The sequence below is a fragment of the Bacillus rossius genome, chromosome 1 (genome assembly GCF_032445375.1).
Source record: "Bacillus rossius redtenbacheri isolate Brsri chromosome 1, Brsri_v3, whole genome shotgun sequence".
Classification (NCBI taxonomy): domain Eukaryota; kingdom Metazoa; phylum Arthropoda; class Insecta; order Phasmatodea; family Bacillidae; genus Bacillus; species Bacillus rossius.
Window position 1 is genome coordinate 262,817,382 of NC_086330.1, and position 16,917 is coordinate 262,834,298.

At 36.9% G+C, this 16,917-nt stretch overlaps 1 protein-coding gene across 4 annotated transcripts in view; it reads left to right on the forward strand.

Annotated features, from left to right (window-relative positions):
• Window positions 1-16,917, forward strand: part of LOC134527542 (phospholipid-transporting ATPase ID) — a 341,327-nt gene that overhangs the window by 305,958 nt on the left and 18,452 nt on the right. For all 4 annotated transcript variants that reach the window (XM_063360302.1, XM_063360303.1, XM_063360304.1 and 1 more), the window contains one exon: window positions 14,903-15,126. In XM_063360302.1, coding sequence (XP_063216372.1) covers window positions 14,903-15,126 — 224 coding nt within the window. The remainder of the gene's footprint in view (window positions 1-14,902; window positions 15,127-16,917) is intronic.

Sequence of the window (16,917 nt, forward strand, 5' to 3'; positions counted from 1 at the left end):
ACTCCCCAACCAAAGGGATTTTCCAGCGGTTCAGTGGTTACCGAAAAATGGCTACACAAGAGTTTGTCGCATCACTTCCACTCAACCAACTCGCAACACGTTGATCCAGTCCTTTTTCAGTCTCGCTTCCTTCCTCCTCCCCTGTGCACCTTACACCCCCGTTTTCTCACAGCCTCCCCTCCCTCATCTTGACCTTCTTCCTCCTCCCTCCTCACTTCCGCTGGCAGTCCGTATCCCTCCGCCACACGCCAAATGAGGGAAATTGACTTCACCACTGTTTAGCAAGCTCACTTATTCTAACAAAGTCTAATTTCAGAAAATGTTTAACCACTATTATTGACGTCCTACAAGTTAGTTCACACGCAAAAGTTTCAAGCTAAAAACTAAGTGGATCAGGGCGCAAGAAAGTAGTTCCTAGCCAATAACAGCCCCCTGGCTGTAGACAATACTGCTATCAAAGTTGGAAAAAAGTGGCTTAACTGCCATTTTATCAGGGCATGGGGGTAAGCTGCAGTCCACCTCACAATATCATCCGGTATTTGATACAAAATTTATTAAATAACAACACATGGCAAAGTATTTAGAAATAAAGCAAGACCCTAATAACATTTTTTGTACTCTTTACCTTAAATGTTATATTTGAGCTCAATTGAAAGATGGCCGCAATGTAGTTTCTGCAGCAATTTTTTTTGATGCTGAGCAGTGAAAGGGCAAACAATCATTCCTGATGCTGGTTGTTCCACCAATAATCTTTAATTCACTTTAGAGCTGAGAATGATCTCTCAGTTGAAGCCTTAGAAGCTGGTATTGTCGAAATGAGCTTTGAAAGTTTTAGTATTTCTGGAAATATATCACCTATTCCTGATGCTATCAAATCCATTGAAGATCTGACACTACATTTGTGCATGTCACTGTCGTGAATAAAACATTAAACTCACTTCTTAAGCTCGGTAAATCAATTAATTTTCCGTGGTTTTCCTACAGTGATACAAAACCTTCTTGGAATTTTTGCACATGTTTAGGGAAAATTTTGCTATCTAACAAGCGTGCAAATTTTAGATTGGGTGCTTTGGAAAACCTCTGGGTTACATGCACAATAATGGCATCCACAATTTGAAAAAATAGTCTTTTGTAAATAACCTTCCTCTCTTCGCCTGAGAAAGAATCTACAGGAGCACATTTTGCTATTGAAAGAGCATTTTTTCACCCTGAGCAAACATTTTTCCATACTCGGTTGAAATAATTTCAAAATTTTTGAAGTTTTCAATCTTCTTCATACAAAAGTTGATGTCGCTGACTTTAGCTTGAAGGATTTGGAAAATAGAATCTGAATGTGAAAAAATGTTTGAGAATATGACAGGAAAGAAATTAAAATCTAAATCTTTCAAATGTGATAAAAGACCTCCGGCAGAACATAATGTTTCGGAATCCCACTTGTTAGCATTTTCCATCATATCGCGAAGCTCTCCTATATTTTCCTTGGGTTTATTCACAGTTTCTACAAGTTTGCTACTGTAATTCCAGCGAGTTGTAGCTACCTTGGGAAACCTTTTTTTCACATTTGCATCTAGAGCCTGCATCCTCTTTGCCAAAAAAAAAACTGCCAAATGCTGTTATGGAGATGAAAAATACCTTGCACTGTTTGATGTAACTTACAGGCTGTGAAATAACAATATTAACTTGTGGGCATAACAGTGAACAAAAATAGCTTGATTACAGACTACTCTAATTTTTGCCTGCAGTCCACCATGCCTTCCAGCCATCACTGCAGCTCCATCCTAAGTAAACTTATCGATACATTTAGTCTTCTAAAATTTTTATGGGATGTTGTAAAGAACATTCGCTGTTCTATCACTGAAATCTATGAACTTTAAAAACCTTTTCTCAACATCATCATTTCTTGTAACATAGCATACTACTGACAATAATTGTGATTTGACTGTTATGTCGGTTCTCTCATCCAAAATCAGTGCCCTGAAAGGTGACTCCAATATTTCTTTTTTTATTTCACATATCAGTAAGTTTGAGAGAAAACAGAATGTCATTCTAGATGTCACTCGCTAAACCTGTGAAAACTGTTGAGTTCTCTAGGTGAACTTTGAGTTCATTGTCATATTCAGCTAATTCGTTAAGAAATTCTAAATAATTACCCTTGTTAATGGACAAAGTAGACATCATGACCACAATAAGCCAGTTCTTGTTTAGCAGCAAAAAAAAAGTTGCTCTTATAAGATGGCTCATGATTCATCTGTTTTTACATACTTTCTCATTGTGCATTTCAATACTTGGCTGTTACTGACTGCTAACCTCAAATTCAATACAGTAGAACCCCGATTTAACGAAGTGCTATGGTTACCGAAAATGTTTACTTTAAATCGATGTTTCGTTAAATCCGATTTACCGATTTTCAATGACCCCCGCACTCATAATCGCGTCCCTACGTTTACATATCGTAGACAGGGTCGACGCCGATATCTTGTGCTGCCGTGCTATCTCAGACTTTGTCAACTTTCCATTTTAAACGTTTTTGATCTCGCTCGTACGGCCCCCGGTTCGTACGTACAGATTTTCAGAAACCGTGAAAAATTAGGCAAAAAAAATTATGAAATGTGTAAGAAATACGTTAAAGTATATTAAAATACATTCGCAACCTGCACCGTTTATAACAAATACGAGCTACATACACATTGCGTCACAGTAAAAAAAAATTTAAAAAAATGGCCGCAAATTGATGGAAATTTACCGTCAATAGCGCGCCGTACGCGGAGAAAGGTAATTAATTGTACTCGGTCAGCTATTGTTACGGCGCGGCCAGCCGGCGGGCTCTCTCTGTTCGCTGAGCTGCGCATGCGCATTATAACTCACTCAATGCTCCGCCCAGACTCATGACCTTCCATCAGCAGCCAGCCAATAGACGCGAGCTTAGCGGAAAAAAAAAATAAAAGCTCCACCGCCCGTATCCCAGTTTTGTCCAATTCTAATACCAGTAACATAAACGAATCGTCAAAAAAACGTAACAAAGCCGATATCCAAAAACAGTAAATAAATTCATGTACAGTAGAATCCCGCCGATGCACGAAAAGCCGTCTCAGCTGTCGTGTTATCTTACCCGCCCGCACGCACGAAAAGCTGCTGTGGTAGCTTCTGCGAGAGCGTAAGAAACTCGTCCGGCCAGGCTGGCGGTAGCGGTGACTTGACGTCATACGTGACGTGACGCTTACCTCCCATCCCCTGCTAATTCTTCAAGGCTCATCCCTCCCAGAGCCACAAACCATGTAAAAACACCCCCTCCCTTTTTTCCAACTAACATTTCAACACATTCCCTCCCTTATTTCAACCTTCTGCGTGAGAAACTGTCAGCATCCTCCTCCCCTCCCACAAGGCGTGCGACAAAAGCCAGGTTGTATAGTCCATTCTCGGTAAAATAAATATTTTTATGGGCTTATACGACTGTCCTTCGCTGTTAATAAATACTTTATAAGTTTAAGTTATTATGATACAATTTGTTTATTAGTCACACAGCAGTTTCTGTTGAAAAATCACTAATATCTCGAATTTTATTGAATAGAAAAATTTAGCAGGGCCGTAAATATATTAAATTTAATGCATAGTTACTTTTCCATCTGCATTTCAAAGTGTTTTTTTTTTTTTTTTTTTTTTTTTACGCTGCGAAGGGACGTGGAAAAGATAATTGCTTGAGCTGTCAAAATAAACATCTCTCTGACGGCAAGGCTGGAGCGCATCCTGTCGGTCTGTCGCTGTGATTATCTACTCCAAAAACGTGTCACAGCATTTCAGGATAGTATTGTTCTTATATCTTTCGTTTATAGCCGAATGTTTTCTACCTGATCCACACAAGTTCCTTCGACACGTTTTGAACGAAAATAACCAGCCGGCTAGCATAGCGGAACTCGCGTGACGCAAATTCATTTAGCGCGAGTATTTTATGTATTTGGATATATTTGGGGGGGGGGGGATGGTAAAAATTGGCCCGAAATCTCTATTGCAACCATTCCGTTTATAAGTCCGTTTTTCCGGAAACCGTGAGTGGTCGCATCAGTGGGATTCTACTGTATCAATAAAAAAGCTAAGCAGGTCGTCAACAGGCAGTGTAGTCAATTCCAATCGCAATCTGTAGTCAAAATCCAAGAAGAAAAGCAAAAAATCTAAGTCCGAACAGCACTTATAAAAAATGTATTCCAAAAACTAAACACCGCGCACAAAGCTCTTACTGAAAATAATGATAATGGCGTATTGGTGTGACCTGGAGGATGAGAAAGGGAATATTTGGAAACGTGTGATTATTGGCTAGCACTGTTACTATGCGGGCGTGATTGGAAGATAACGTGGTGAGTCAAGCCAATGTATGACAGGAGGAGGGGGATGCGGACAAAGAAACCCTTCATGACGTCATGTGTCGCGGACAGTCTATCTATCCAGGCGCGCGCAAAGGCACGCACCTACGCAATTCAGTTACAGCGCCCGGAGTTTTTAAGCAATTTGAACAATTTTTTTTTATTTTTTCGTGTTTGGACAGATGATGCAAAGGCACATATTAATATATAGTACCTCCATTCTATTACTGACACCACAGAGTGTATTTTTTAATAAGTTTCCGTTACAATTTACTTTAATTTTTTGGAAATATATATTTTTATTTTAATAAATTGGTGTTTTTTGATGGTTCCTGAAAACCTTTACGTTAAATCGCTGTTTTCGTTAAATCCGTGTTCGCAAAATCGGGGTTCTACTGTATGTGTTTTACCGAACTGTTGGAGCTCTTTCAATAACATAATGTGGATGTGGGACAATTTGTGCAGTTTTTTTGTTTTCTGAAGATTATTTAAATCACAAAAACCGGAAGTAGTCCACGCTGATTTTTCTTCTGAAAAAAAAATAAGCGAGGCCGACAAAAAAAAATTTCATCGGTTTCTTGCAGCCACATAACTAGGGAATATGTTTGTAAGTGCGTGAACAAAAATGCAGTGTGAATGCTTTTATTTTTGTCTCCAGATATAAAGGAGATGTAGGCCTGCCACTGAGGATTTTTTTTTTTTTTTTTTAAACTTAAAAGTACTAAATGGACTGTTTTTCTATAATACAGTTACAATTACTGACACACGATTCCTTTGAGTCCAACGAAACAGCATTACCTGAAAATCCAGGTTGAGAAACCTCGTTACTTTCCATTATTCTTGCATGGAAGCATTCTTCACAGCAGCTTCCTGCTTGCAGTATAGCCCACTACGCTACACAGGCATTTCTCCTATATTAAAGGAAAAGTTTACGATTTATTGATAGAACATCATGGTTCACTTTATGCTTAACGTTTAAGCATATTTTAAGGCACTCAGTATTAATTAGTTTACATTAGAACATAAGTGTTATCTCTATTGTATTTCACACACTGCTCTTAAACTGTTTTTGCACAAATGGAAACTGCAGGCAAAGCCAATTTCAGGCCACAGGGCAACCGCACTCCTGCAAATCTAGTTCGTAATTCCTTTTATTCTTCCTAGATAGAAACACCAGTCCAGTCACGGACGCAATTACTGGAGGAGGTTTGACAGGCAGCAGCTTCCAGTGGCTCGTAGAGTTAGCATGTGACATGCATCTACACTGCCGAAGTTATTTTTGTTGCTGATTACATTTTCCAGCTAATATAAAACTTAAATATTTTGTATTGATTTTTAACCAGTTAATGGAAGGGAAGTGTCGCTTCCACAGCTTCCATGGACGCTTCGCCTCTGACGCACATTGTCGAATATCAATACTGATAGCTCGCCAATCGCAAGCATCACTCGCACTGTTTCATGATTTTTATTTATTTATTTATTTATTTATTTATTTAATATTTGTTACATGCCTACCTACAGCTTATGGCCTTGGGTGGTAGGCACGATACAAACAACACATATACATACAGACGGAACAAAACAATACAAAATACAAGACAACAAAACAAAACAAAACGATACACACAACATGCAACATTTAACAATTAGTAAATAATTTATTTGTAAATTTTATAATGTAGAAAATAAGAATAACACACAAAAAAAAAATGAATACTAACCACAAGAAAGAAAAAAAAAATTAAGTTAGGAATAGTTGTATTTTTTTAAATTTTATTTTGCTATCTAATTCAGGAAATAACCTTGCATATTTATTGTAATTTTTAGTTATTCTGTTTAATAGATCATTAGTTTTACTTAACGTACAAATTAAAGATTGATTATGACTATTGAAAGTAGGTATTCTAATTCCAGTGTTGTGAAGAAAATAGTTACAATTAATTGTATTTTTGTAACAATTGTGTACAAATAATGCATCTAATACTTCTCTTCTTAATGGTAAGGAACCAAGAAGGGAGTGTAAATCTACATTTAGATTAATGTTGCTTTTTAGGTTTATAATTTTGATCAGTTTGAATTGTATATAATCCAATTTGTCACTATCTGATTTATTAATGTTCTTCCAAATCAAAGAACCATATTCAAATTTAGATCTCACCAAGGATATATAAAGACTAAATGTTGAATCTAAATTAGATGCATTAAATGTGATATATTTAATCAATGCTAACATTTTATTAGCATTTGATCTAAGTGTTTCAATATGATTGTGAAAGAATAATTTTGAATCTAGCAAAATACCTAAGTCTCTGACACAGTTTGATTTTGCAATAGTACGATTGTCTAGTTTATATTCAAATACAATAGGATGATATTTTCTTGAGAAGGTTATTGTGGTGGTTTTACTGTAGTTAAGTTTAACGAGATTAGTCTTACACCATGCAACAACAGAAGAAATGTCATGTTGAAGTAAGTGACAGTCATTTAGTGAAGTAATTTTTCTATATATTTTTAGGTCATCTGCAAATAACAGACCAACAGAATAATTTAGTGCTTTGGTTATATCATCAATAAAAATGTTGAAAAGAAGGGGAGAAAGGGTACCACCTTGAGGTACTCCAGAGTTTGCCATATGTAAATCAGATTTAGTTTTATTAATAGAAACAAAGTATTTCCTATCTTTTAAATAGCTGCCAAACCATTTGATATATTTGTCGCTCAATCCCATAATGGATACCTAATTTGCTGAGTAATATCTGATGGTTTACTGTATCAAAAGCCTTTGCTAAATCAAAATAGCAAGCATCCACTTGGCCTCGGGTTATCACTTCAGAATAAATTGGATTTATGAAAGTTATCAGATTGGTAGTAGTAGATTTGCCAATTCTGAAACCATGCTGACAATCAGAAAGTTTATTTTTGAGATTAAAATCAAGGTCCTTAAATATTATTTTATCAAAAACTTTAGCAAATCCATTTAAAAGAGAAATAGGCCTATAATTTGTGACATTAAATTTACTACCTTTTTTATGTATAGGAATGACCTTGGCAGTTTTCCATATATTGGGGTAGATGCTGTTTTTAATACTGCTATTGAATATAAACTGAAGGATAGGAACAAGAACCAGAGAGCATCCTTTTATTATGAAATTAGGAATACCATCTGGACCTGTTGACATAGTAGATTTCAAGGATTTGATCCCCCAAAGTACAAGACTCTCAGTAATAGTGGACATAGGAATGGAGCAAGCAGTATTATCAGATATCAAAGGAGTGCTGTTATTGTCTGGAGTTACATATACACTAGAAAAATAGTTCGCAAAACTGTTTGCAATACAAAATGTGTCATTAGTGACAGTATCATTGACCTTGAGAGAGAATGGCTGATTGTATCCTTCTCTCATGATTTTTATGTAACGCCAAAATTTTTTTGGATTTTGTTTGATTTTGTTGTTTAGGGTTTGTAACCAAAAATTTTTGTCTCTTGAAATGAGATATTTAGCCTCTTTACGTTTCTGTGAAAATAGAGCATAGTAATAAGGATTCATGTTTCTTTTGTATAATTTATGGAAATGTTTTTTATGTTTTAGTGTTCGTATAAGTTGCTTTGAGTACCAATGCGGGTAACTATAAGTAGTTTTCACAGTGACAGGAATGTAACTCATAATATATTGATTAACTGTAGTAGTTAGAATGTCTACCATAATATTAACGTCAGTAGTGTTATATAATATAGACCAATCATGATTTTTAATAGCATTATATAAACTTAAATAGTCTCCTTTTTTATAATTTATAAAGGTTGTAGATGTATTTTCTTTTCTGATTATTAGACTTATTTCAATATTAACAATAAGAGCCGGATGGAATGTGTCTTCTTTAATTAATGACTCTAAGGCTTTACTAACCACACAATGCTGTAAATTAGAAAAACATAGGTCCAAAAGGTGGATAGGAGGCTGAGTGACGTTACATTGGGACAAACCCAAACCTGAGATAAAGTGGAACACAGCTTTAGCTTTGGATGTCATACCAATAGGATTTACTTTTTTAGAATGTAAGTAAGACCAGTCAACACCAGGCACATTAAAGTCACCAAGAATAAGGATATTATCTTGGCATGTTGCAAACTTTTCTTCGAGCTCTTCAAAGTAGGCACCATACACAGCAGGTGATGTATCCGGTGGAATATAAATATTACCAAGCTCTAGGGTATTTGTTTGAGAGGTTTTAACTTTAATCCATACAGCTTCAATTCCTGTATGATCGAAAACATGGGTTGGGTAAGCATATTTAAATTTATTTTTGTTGATAGCAATTAATACCCCACCTCCCCTTTCCTTCATTGTTAAGGCTGGATCTCTATATGTTCTAAAGATGAGGTATTTATCATCAAAGTAATGTGAGTTAATGCTATTATTGTTAAACCAAGTTTCAGTAAGACAAATTATATCGAAATCATTAGCTGCTAAGTTATCGTAAAACTCAATTGATTTTGATCTAAGACCTCTCACATTTTGATAATAAATGTCACACACGCACGCACACGGACTAGCCAGAAGAGAAAGGGCCAGGCGCTCCTCCAGACGCTGACGTGGAACATGATGATAAGGGCGCCTCGTTTACTTCTGACGACGTAGCAGATGACTGCGGTTTTGTGGGGTTTGTGCTATCGGTAACGATAGATGCTTGACTTTTGGCTTGATAATACACGAATATTTGTTCATTGTGGAGTCTACCCCGAAATTCCGTAATTAAGCATCCCGAAGGCCAAAACACAGTATTATTAAGTCTATCATAGTCCTTCTCGTGAACAGCCACAAAGAATGATGCGTATGTATTGTATTTGGTCTTGAGCTTGGCTACGCGAAGGTAGGAGATATCAAGTTCACCTTTAATATATGCTGTGACTTCACTTTCAGTAACTGAGGGGTCAAATCTAGAGACAAACAGGGCTTTAGATTTAAACTGCCTAGGGTTCGTTACGGTTTTCAAAGTGGATGTGGTTCTAACACCAATTTGCATTTCACGTTTTTTCTCGGATTGCTGCGCCGTTTTTGTTAAATTATTTTTTGATTTTTGGCGATACCTTACTTCAGTAAATCCATCTTCATCTTGCTCTGTTTTTGTTAATTCATTTGCTTTAGTTAATACTGAATTGATCTGAGCTGATGGACTATGGACTGGGTGGTTTTGTACACTCCTGGCATTCTGTTTCCGCTGTGGTGACGGTAACCGGCTATTGTTCACTGACCTACTTACCGCTCCCTGTTGTGTAACACAGCTGTAGGTCGCCTTGCCTGGAGATGCATTAACAGGATTAATGTCATGTTTCTGCTGCGTTACCGCAGCATTAGTGAGCTGCGATAATTCACTTCTTGTGTCATTCAATAATGTTTTTAAAATACAATTGTCATTTCTCACTTCTTCCATTTGTACTGTGAGTACATCCAGCTTGGCGCATATTTTTTCTAGTAAAGATTCCGTTCCAGGAATGACATTATTCAAGGATTCATCAGTCTGAACGCCTATCTCACAAGCAGTTACACACACCTTAAAAGATAAATTTAGGTCAGTGCCCTTTGCGGCGGCTGACTTCTGTTTCGATCCTTTATCTTTATTAGAAAATAAAGCAGAAAGCGAACCAGCAGTGGAACTTGGATTCATGGTTTGAACAGTATTAGTAGTTTGGCATTGAGAACATACAAACGTCTTTAAACCGTTATTTATATTAAGAGTCCCTGCTCGTTCAGCACAGTTTTCATGACATTTAACTGAAGTGCAGCCCGCACAATTGATGAAAGGATTATATTTACCTTTTCTATTGGTGTTGCAAACACAACATATCAGTTCATTTTCACATGAAAAACCCCGGAAATCTAGCGAATCATCGCACAAACTAACGTTGAGCATGAATTGCCAGTAACCTAATTGCGTAACACGAGCTAGAAGCAACAATACCGTGGAGCTCGCACTTAAAACGTCCGTCCGCTTGGGACACACGGCCGCGACTGAACACACGGCCGCGACTGATGAGTAAACTATAATTGATACCCTGCACTTGTTCATGGTTAGCATTTATTATGACACTGATAGTTAATGGCACTCTACGTGTTTTGTCATGTTTTTGTTGTCAGTTTATTTTAAGTTAATATTTTTGTTTAGTAATATTTATTTACCAGTAATAGGGTGTAAACTAAACATGAGATTAAATGCAAAATAATAATAATAAATGTTAGATGTGTTGTTCTTTTTGGAAACATTTTAAACAAACTTTGTTTGTTTTTTTTATTCAGCCATAAAATACATGCATGAATTAAATTTTTCAACACATTATTTAATCTTTTTGTTGCTTTCTATGTGATGTATTTTGGGCATGGCATGAGTAGTGGTGGTATATTCATAGGCTAGTACACATTCAATTTTTCTTTAATGTAAAGTATTTGTTGAAGAAAGAATACATTCAGGAAATGATGTACACATGTATTAGATGAATTTTAAAGTTTTCCCTTGATTTACTTTTACCTACAATTTACACTTATTACTTAGTTCACCCTGACAATTGTAAATGAGGAATTTTGCTGTATTTACATACACATTCAGTGACAGAAGGACAATGTTTATTTTGAATTATATAGTTTATTGCATTCAAAAGAACTTTTATGTTTGTTACAGTTTGCACAATGATTTTGGAAGGCCGTGCTAAGCAAAAACATAACGATACGTTGAAATTGAATTAAAATAACAATATTTCTTACATTTTCTGAAATTGCCAATGTCCCTGTACGGTACTGAGAAATTTCCATGTGTAAGGAAAAAAAAAGGATCAAATGATGCACTGAACATTAAAATTACTAATACATATGTACTTTTATTTATTGTTTACAATTGAGAGAATAGAAATAATGTCCATTATAAAGTCTATTTTCATTGTTCTGTATTGAGATGTCTCTTTGAGAAGCACATTTCTTGTGAATGTGGATGCAGCTTCTTGTTTTATATATGTAGCTTGCTTGCTGATTAAGAAGGTCCTGTTCGTTTGCTAAGTTACTTGAGTCGGTCTATCACTATCAGTAACCAAACAAACACTTAACCAGATAGTTGGTGATTACCTTAGTGGAAAATTACACTTATTAGTTTGGATTCACAAATATCACATAAAAATTTAAAAAAAAAAAAATAATATTTTTTTTTTGACTTGTTCATCATGAGGAGGAACAATGTAAGGTGTACCATCTCGTGGCCCACACTACCTAAGTAAAGTATATAAATATCTATATATTTACATGTATATTTTTTTATTTTTTTTGAATTGTTAATCATAATGCGTTAAATCAATAAATTGATGCGTTTGTGAAGTATGGTTGCCTGAAGAACATATGACGCATCAAGCAAGCAAATAAATGCCTAGATATCGGAATTTTGATCCCGCAGATGAAAAGCATAAATATTTGAAGTTGGTGTACCTTGTAAAATAATTGTAATTTGTTTAAAGTGACAAGTAATGAAAAAGATCGGTTAGCTTTGAAAGTATAACATTTTTTTTTTTTGCCATAATTAATCTGTTTTCAACATGATAACTTTTGAACCCTTTGTAGTCATTATTTAACGTGCCTTTAAATAATTTGCGATCGTCACTGGTAATGGAGGAGCAGAGTTTAGGTAATTTATAAATTTAACGTAAGTTAGATTAAAAGTAAAATATATGTTGTCGGGTATCTATTTAAAGCTTATCTATTTTGGTACATTTTTGTTCTCTTAGTAAATTTCTGTAACTTCCGCGGTTTTAGACATATTTAATGTGGAATTTCTTTTTGAATTTAAGCAATCTGGGACAAAGGTTCTATTAGTCGCGACAGGCTGGCACCGGTGCGTCCGGTCAGCGTTTCTTAGAACTGTGTGGCGACGCGGCTCGTATAACTGTTTCGGCATGCTCGTCGCTGGTTGGCTGTGGAGGTTTGCGAGAAGGGGAAGGGAGAATTTTGTTGGTGAGTTGCTCCGCGACTGAGCCTCGAGGGGAGGCTTTTTGAAAATAGGGATTTTTGAATAAGAGGACCAGGTGATTGGTGGCAATCACCGTCCGATATGGCAGAGTGATTTAGGTGTAAGTTACTACTCAGTGCGCCTAGCATAATCGTGTTTTAAAGGAGAATTTTGCGAAGGGTTCAAAAGTAGTGCGTTTGGCTTGGTGCGCGAGGGTGGAAGTTGGGTAGAAAATGGAGGATGGCGAAAGAGACTGGCACGGATTCGACGAGGTCTCCTCTTTGTTTTTTTTTAACCGTGGCTCGTAATATCGGGACGCCCTCTAACGGAGTATCATCTGAAGTTGGCGGTAGAGATATTTATTTCAGTTTCGCGTGATGTAAAACAGAAACAATCAAAGCTGACTGATCGAGCGTGGTGCCTACTTGAAAGTGAAAGCTTCCTGAATAAAATAAAATAATGCCAGTAACAACATTATTTTATTTAAATATCTAGTTCCTTTTATTTATTTTCCGCGGCGCGAACCCCACGAGAACACTGAGATAAGAAAGTCGACTCAATGCCGCGAGCAGCAACAAGAACCCTCAAAGTGTTTTCATGATTTAATGAAACCTGAGAGTGCATAATAAATTAGGGCAGCGTTACAACAAGATCATACGGGAATTTCAATAAAACAAATAACACTGAAAATCATGTCAGTACACTTCATAACAACGAAATGCGAGGTAATACACTATATAGACAGAAATGCAAGTTATATCATGGGATTAAGTAGCATGTAACCAAAACTTAATTCAAATCATAATGAAAGTAATCTTTTAATGTTTGAAATTAAAGCCATGTCGTTATTTCCGGACAGAAAATTTGTTTCAAAGTGCAATGATCAGAAAAATTAATTTCAAGTGTTTTATTGTGCATCTCTTATTGAATTGCTTTTAAACCACTTATGTTTGCTAATTTATTTTTATTGTTCGGAATGTATCTGTTTCAGATCAATTTATTGCAAATTATTTTATCACAAAACGCAGCATATAAATTTTAAACTATTTTAGTGAATTAAGTTGACGTCGACCGGGGCTACGTCCTCCCTAAGCCCGATGTGCCTCACGCCGTCGACACCCCTCTCCTCCCAACACCACCCTCTATTTCAAACCTCCCGCCCCGTGTGCAGGTGTGTGTGTGTGTGTGTGTGCGTGTGAGGCTGCCGACAAGAGGCGAGAGTAGAGTCTGTGCCACGACCCCTTTTGTTTTATCATTCAATTTTAATGGTTACGTAATTACTACCTGTCTTTTCTTTAAATAATATTCCCTAAGGATTATGTTTGCAGTGCTAGTTGGTAAGGACGGCGCAGCGCCCCATGCGGCCGGCAATGGAACTACCCGCAACCAGTTTGAACCATAATCCCAATTAAAATAATTAATACTCAACATAAATAATAAAGGAAACCTTGTTATAATTTTATTATAAAATTTTAGTGTATTTGTTTTAGTTAAATAAGTGGTAATAAATAACAGGAGAGGCTAACGGTAAATCCAGCGCTTTCCGGCCGCCATGCTGCCCTGGCCTCTTCAGTCGCTTCCGTTCGTCACCCGGGGTAGGATGCTTGGTGAGCACCGCGCAACTTCATACTTTTCTTAATCAACTGATCGTTTAACATCCGCCGGACTTTATATAATTCTTAAAACCTTTTTGTATCTGCGAGGCCTACTCCGGGTGGCCGACTCGTTTTAATAAATATTTAAGTTCAATTCGAACATTTAACCACGAACCGCGTTCTAAACTCACGAGGCCAGGCCACGAGGTGACCTGGTCAGCCTGTAAACTGATTCTTTCCCGCCGTTGTCGTTATTAACAGTTTCATTGAGTGTATGTAGATGTAGTGCAATTGGAGACGTGTTGTAACGTTGCTGAAATAAAAGGAGTACGTCGAACTTATGATTTTTAGTCGAGTGACCACGTGTCCCTGCTCCTGAACCTCGAGGCGTGTGGGACGCCTTAGGAGCCCACTGGAGCGATATTGCGTGCTAAGAGAACCGGGCCTAGCCCTACACAGGTCATGTCACGCCCTGAAGGGAGTCTCCGCCGGGTCCATGTGCCCACATTACGTGGTGGCGCCCACTCCGACATTTAATTTGTTTGTTCCCTTACATCCCTAGTACGACAAAGTATTACAAAATAGCTTTAATAAAAACAATAACACTGAAATCCTCTGTTTTAAAAACTAATATACGTAAATACTAGCATGAGGCCATCAAAGTCAACGACAACACACTAAATTCATGCTGGATGGTAACTGCTTCCAGCTGTGATTGGTATGGTATGGACAGTGTGTTCACAAATTGTGGGGAATAAATTTAATGGGTGGCAGGAAATGCCAAAAACAAAACAACTTTTGCTGTAGAAAGTAAGTCCTTCAAAATGAAACCTTGCAAAGTTACAGGCACAAACAGCAGCACGCAAGTCGGGACGACTACTGCAAGCAGTTTCGCAGTGCTGCAATGAGACAGTATGGTGAAACAGGCACCGGGGCAGGGAGAGCTCAGGGAAACGCGCGTGGTTGCAGCGGCGCACATCGGCGTGGGCATCAGCGGCCAGGAGGGCATGCAGGCCGTGCTGGCCTCGGACTACTCCATCGCGCAGTTCCGCTTCCTGGAGCGGCTGCTGCTGGTGCACGGCCGCTGGTCCTACTACCGCATGTGCAAGTTCCTGCGCTACTTCTTTTACAAGAACTTTGCCTTCACGCTCTGCCACTTCTGGTTCGCCTTCTGGTGCGGCTTCAGTGCCCAGGTGAGTGGGCCTCGGCTCGGCTAGTTCCGGCGCAGCGCGGGGCAGCATCTGTGCAAGGAACTGTGTTCCACCTGTCGCCCCTGCTGCATCAGAAACTTATCCCATTACAACGCACAAAGATATAGTTTGAATTTTTAATTTTTAGCCACCATAAACTAGTATTATTTTTGTATAAATCAACTTTGATATAAGTAACAAAATGTTACAGTATAAGTTGTAAATTTTGATATGTTTTGCTGTAATATTAATTTTTTTTAGTATTTTTGTTAATAGTAGTACAAATAACCGTTATAGAACCAAGCGAAGTGGTGATGCCATGGTTGGATATTGAATTCTCACTAGGAGCAACGTGGGTTAGAATCACAGTCTAGAAATACCAATTTCAGTTTTCTCTTAGTTTTCTAAAATAACTCAGAGCAAATGCTAATTTATTTGCTAAAACTAAAAACCTCTAACAAATTTATAAACTATATATATGTGTGTGTGTGTGTGTGTGTGTGTGTGTGTATGTATGTAATATTTTTTAAAATAATTTTGTCAGACTACTCTGAAAATTTGTCTGGTGACAACTTTATTCTACATACATGCAAATAAAGACTGCTAATACACGACAGTATACCTAATAATATTTATTTGTTGAAATATTGTTTGGCGGGCTTTGAGACACAATGCCACAAGTCACCTTTTGGTCATCTCGGCTATTGAACATGAACGATCCCTTCCCCGGAAATTCCGTTGTTTGTATGGCGTATGTCCATCTCCAATGATCTCATTGATGAGATGAGAAGCTAAAATAAATATGGAATAAATGAAACTTATTTGTTGCTTCCTGCACCTTCATCCATTCTCATATAGTTTCTTCCACATTCTGAAGCACAACTGTGGTCGAGTGATCAAATTGAGTTCTGTTCCCACAAGATTTTGCACAAGTGGGAAATATGGCAGATAATCCTGGGGCCCTATTCTTGATGCTGTCGAATTATCCACAAGTTTCATTCTGACAGACAGCTAAATGTCCATTCTTGAAATTGCTATAGTGACTATCGGAATTAATATTGTCGGGTTGACGAAAAATCTCTATGGAAGTGTGGCAATGTTGCTTTTAGAGTTGATGTCGCTGGTAGAAGTCCAGTCACAATGAGGAAAGCAGCATTTTTCATGAAAGTGTGTTATTTTTCCATTCTATTCATCTCTGTAATTTCTTTTACTGTTTACATTACAATTTACTCGGTTATTCATTTCTGTCTCTTTTTGATGGATGTCGAAGAATCTGTATAAATATATAAGTACCTAATAATTAAATTGAGTTGTAAGGTTATGTCCGAGAAATGGAAAATGCTATGACTTATATGGAAAAAAAATGTTTTAAGCAGGGAAAAATATTATTGTGTAATGCAAATGTCAACTTTATTTTTTGTGGGAAAAAGTACTACAACACAAATATTTACAAAAATGTTTAGTTTCATGTTTTTTTTAGTTTCTAAAAAATTCTTATCACTTAAAAAGACACATTTTTAGTCTATAGTTTCTCCTAAATTGGCTTCAACTTATATCATACTTTTGCATATACTTTGAGGTGAAAATAAATTTTATGCAGTGTTTCTTGGTTCAGTTAATCATTTATGAATGTGTACATTAAGATTTTTGTTATCACTGCAAGTCATTACAAAATGTTAAATTTTATGGACAATTCCTTGGCAACTATTTCAGGGAGAAATTCTGTAATTGTTTAGAGTAACAATCTGTGTATTTATCAAAAAATATTTCAGCAACTATCTTTTCCATCATTAT